The sequence below is a fragment of the Limulus polyphemus genome, unplaced genomic scaffold, assembly GCF_000517525.1.
Source record: "Limulus polyphemus unplaced genomic scaffold, Limulus_polyphemus-2.1.2 Scaffold687, whole genome shotgun sequence".
Taxonomy (NCBI): Eukaryota; Metazoa; Arthropoda; class Merostomata; order Xiphosura; family Limulidae; genus Limulus; species Limulus polyphemus.
The window spans coordinates 29,032-33,022 of NW_013666297.1; the positions used below are offsets into that span (position 1 = coordinate 29,032).

General features: G+C 29.3%; 1 protein-coding gene across 5 annotated transcripts in view; it reads left to right on the plus strand.

Annotated features, from left to right (window-relative positions):
- LOC106459957 (PR domain zinc finger protein 10-like) overlaps positions 1-3,991 on the plus strand; it is an 84,243-nt gene that overhangs the window by 28,596 nt on the left and 51,656 nt on the right. For 4 of the 5 annotated variants that reach the window (XM_013919629.2, XM_022386534.1, XM_022386533.1 and 1 more), the window contains 2 exons: positions 1,600-1,699; positions 2,459-2,674. In XM_013919629.2, coding sequence (XP_013775083.2) covers positions 1,600-1,699; positions 2,459-2,674 — 316 coding nt within the window. The remainder of the gene's footprint in view (positions 1-1,599; positions 1,700-2,458; positions 2,675-3,991) is intronic. The other variant, XM_022386536.1, reaches the window with a different exon arrangement.

Below are 3,991 nucleotides of genomic sequence, written 5' to 3' on the forward strand. Positions count from 1 at the left end.
TTAAAGTACTTTTATTAGTATAACCTATTAGTTATTAGTGTAAGTATAGTATTAATGGCTGTATGTATAACCATTAGTATGCAGTCTGATAATGGCTGTATGTATAACCATTAGTATGCAGTCTGATAATGGCTGTATGTATAACCATTAGTATGCAGTCTGATAATGTCTGTATGTATAACCATTAGTATGCAGTCTGATAATGTCTGTATGTATAACCATTAGTATGCAGTCTGATAATGTCTGTAGAGAGATTATTTTAAAAAGAATCTTATATCTTTATCCAGTCTCCATAAAAGTTAAACTGTCAGTTTTTAATTTTCAATAGCTGAGGTTATCCATTAAGGAAGCATAAAATCCCCTTTTTTTGTTATCAAATCCCTAATGACCTCATTAGATGCTAATTGGATACCCTGCTTTGTGAAAAGTAGTAATTGGCTAAATTAATTGATTAAGTACTTGTGTCTTTAAATTTAAAGCGAAAAGTCTGTAAAAACGTGGGAATGTGCCATTTTTCAGGGTTTCTTTTTATCCTTCCTCTTGGTGAAAATGATAAAATAGCCCATATACACCATTGGACAGTTTCTAGTTACCAATAAAAAAACAGTAAATTAGCTAGCAAACTATAGGTGGTTCAAGCCAAAAGTTTATTTAAAAAAATCAAAATATGCCCTATTTTGGAGGCTTTTTTTAAATCATCTCTCTTGGGCGTAAATCATAAAAGAAAATAGCCATTGTACACCATCAGTTTCCAATTACCATACAAAAAATTACAGTAATTGAGCCTGCTAACTCTAGGCAATGGATGCTAACACACATAATGGATCGTCTTGATAGTAAGGTGTAAATATATATTTACTGGCTAATTAATCACATTTTCAATATTTATGAGAAAGAAGCCTGAAAATCATAAGTTTAAACTTCAGTGAAATTTATAAATAACAAAAAATCTTGGAATTGAAGAGTGTTCATTTGCATTCCTAGATCGATAATTTGTCAATATTTGCCAGTATCCTTGAATTTCAGCCTATTATAATATTCAGGTTCAATTTTGTGTCCTTCTAGTTCTTTCTCCTGCTGCTTACTAAAGTTAAACTGACACACACGTAAACAAAAACTGAAAATGTTTACTTCTCAGCCATCTATGGCTTCAGATGAACTTTCTTCCATTTCATGCTGTATCCACAATTTGTTCTATCCTATCATCAGTGAATAATGACTCGGAATCAACTAAGTAAAAACAACTTAAGATTATGAAGAAAGTTGTTGTAATCAGGGGGAAATGATCATGACTTGTAAGTTATCTATATCTATATGTTTTGAAGAGGCTGTGTCAAATTTCAAGTCCTATAGTGGGCCAGCAGTAAACTTAGTCTTCAGATGCTAAAATCTGAGGTTTGATTCCCCACAGTGGACAGAGCATAGGTAGCCTATTGTGTAGCTTTGTGCTACAACATCATCATATTTCAAAACTGAAAAGTATCTATCACATTCATTTTATTTCAGATTTTTTATTTATGGATATTGTTAAAAGCAGAGGCATTAGAAATTGTTTACTGTCACAGTTACATAAGCTAGTGAATTTATTCTCATTCACAGAATGTCAACAGTAATTTCATATTGCAGGATGTGGTTGACAGTACAAACAACTATGAAGAGCAAATAGATTCATCTGCTTCTCATCTCCCTGATTCAGGAAGTAAGCACATTTAGAGCTCTTTACTTCAAACCTTTTGTAATTGTCTTTCAAGGAACTTTTTAGTTACTTGGATTTCTCTCTGCTTACAGGTTGTCACAGAATTCTAAATTCAAGAAAAGATATATTATATTTCTGGTATTTATTTTTTAATCTTATGGATTAAGTAGTGTATTAGGAAACATGTAGCAAGGATACTTTATGTTTAATGAACATTTAAAAAAAATCTTACCCATTTTTGAGTCATTTAGTAAAAAAAAATCTATTAAATACACATACTTATGGAATTGGTTGGAACAAAACTAGTTCACCAACTTTATGCTCTTTTTTTATTTTTGTTTTTAAGTGTCCAGTTTTTAGTTCTGTTAAGTTTTCAGTTACTTTAAAAAGCTTTAGTGAAAGTAGAGAGTCAGCACAGGTATCAGAAAATATTGTCAATGATATTAGATCATTTTCAGTTAATAAAGGTGCATCATATTGATTGTAAATAGCTGTAAGTTAATGACAACAGTAATAATTAATTTTAAAAAACACAGTTAATTTAGCCTTTCCTGTACAGTCTCCCTATATAATTGTTATAAGTAACACCTTGAGACTCATTATTTTTAATATATTTATATAAGGATTATATGCTTTTGTTGTTCAACAAGTTTATCTTTTGTGTCATAAGAAATCACAATGAATTATAGAAACTTTTGGGATACACCTTGTTTACTACTTGAGTGATGGACATTAATATATAACTTGAAGTATATACTTCAGATTCTGAGAGATGTGGTGCTACTGTACGTATTGAAGAGGTTACGAACTGCCCAACAATGAGCAATGAGAACCATCCAGATTCTACCCACAACAACATCGAAATGTCTGTCTCATCTGCTAGTTTAGGTGTACTCTGTGTTCCTTCTACTTCATCTAAAGTTGACATATACTCTGATGTAACACAGTCATGCAGGGATTTAAACAGTCCAGCCTACTGTTAGTATAAAAGTTTTATTATTATTATTATTATATATTTCAAGATTTTTCAAACCCACATAAGAAAACATTAAAAATATGAAGACTTAGATAAAAATAAGACCTCAACAGTGATACATAAGTACATGTAAGAAAAATTCAGATTCTACTCATGTTTTTAATTCAGTGAGATTTTATAAAATCAGCAGGTTTGATTAGGTCATGAATTTTTTACTATTATTATTTTAAGTCTGATTCTTCTCAAGTCAAGTAAAATATTGTGGCATTACAGATGATTTATTTTCATGGCTAACTAATTTACTGTAAATAATGCTGATGATTGTAAGGATTTCAATTATTACATCAAAGAAAATTGAGGTTGTTATATAAGAACCAGTTATAACTGAAGAACAAAGTAAAAGGAAAACATAAACAGCTGAACTTGTTTAATATCTAATAAAACTAGGGATTTATCAGCTTTAGATTCATTTTTAAAAGCTAAATTCTACTGTCATGTATTGTGTGCTGAAGTGATAATATGCAGTTTGTAAATCTTACTTGTAAACTAACTTTTAATATTCTAGAGAAAAATTATATCTGATCCAAATATGAATTATTGAGTGAGGCTCATACTTAATACTTCTATATATATGACCTAAAGTCCTTTTTCTTTTTACTAAAAATACATTGTTTATAAGATTAGAGATTTTGTAATAATGATGATCTAATTTTTACTGTTTTGTCTTTAATGTTAGTTTCATTAGCAGTAGTGATTGAAATGTTAATGTATATTATGTTTAATTAGATTTATTTATTAGTATGATTATTTTGCACTGGTATAACTATATGTTAGGACAATCCTAAATCTTAGGCTGATTGAGCTTTGTGAGATATTATTAGGATTATGGCCAGAATATTTCTAACTTCAACTGTGCCTACCTAATGAATTAATGCATTCTGATCATAAGTTTTTGTTTTGTGACTTTTTATACATCTAGTTGGAATATAATACTAAGTTAGCTGTATTACTGTACTTTTCGGTGTACAAGACACTTTTTTACCCCAAAATTTGATGTCAAAATCTGCTTGCGTCCTATACACGGAAGGTATGAATAATATATATATATATAAATATATGATATACACAAGCTATGTGTAAATATATTTAAATAGGCATGCATGGTTTAGTTCAATTGAATGTGTTATTTATAACAACAGTAGTTTTTTTTCTTTTAAAAACATAACTATTTATAATGCTCCCTAAATAATAAAAAAAATAAATTACAGCGAAAGCAATGAAGATTTTGTAGGATTTGAACCAAACTAAATAACAGTAAA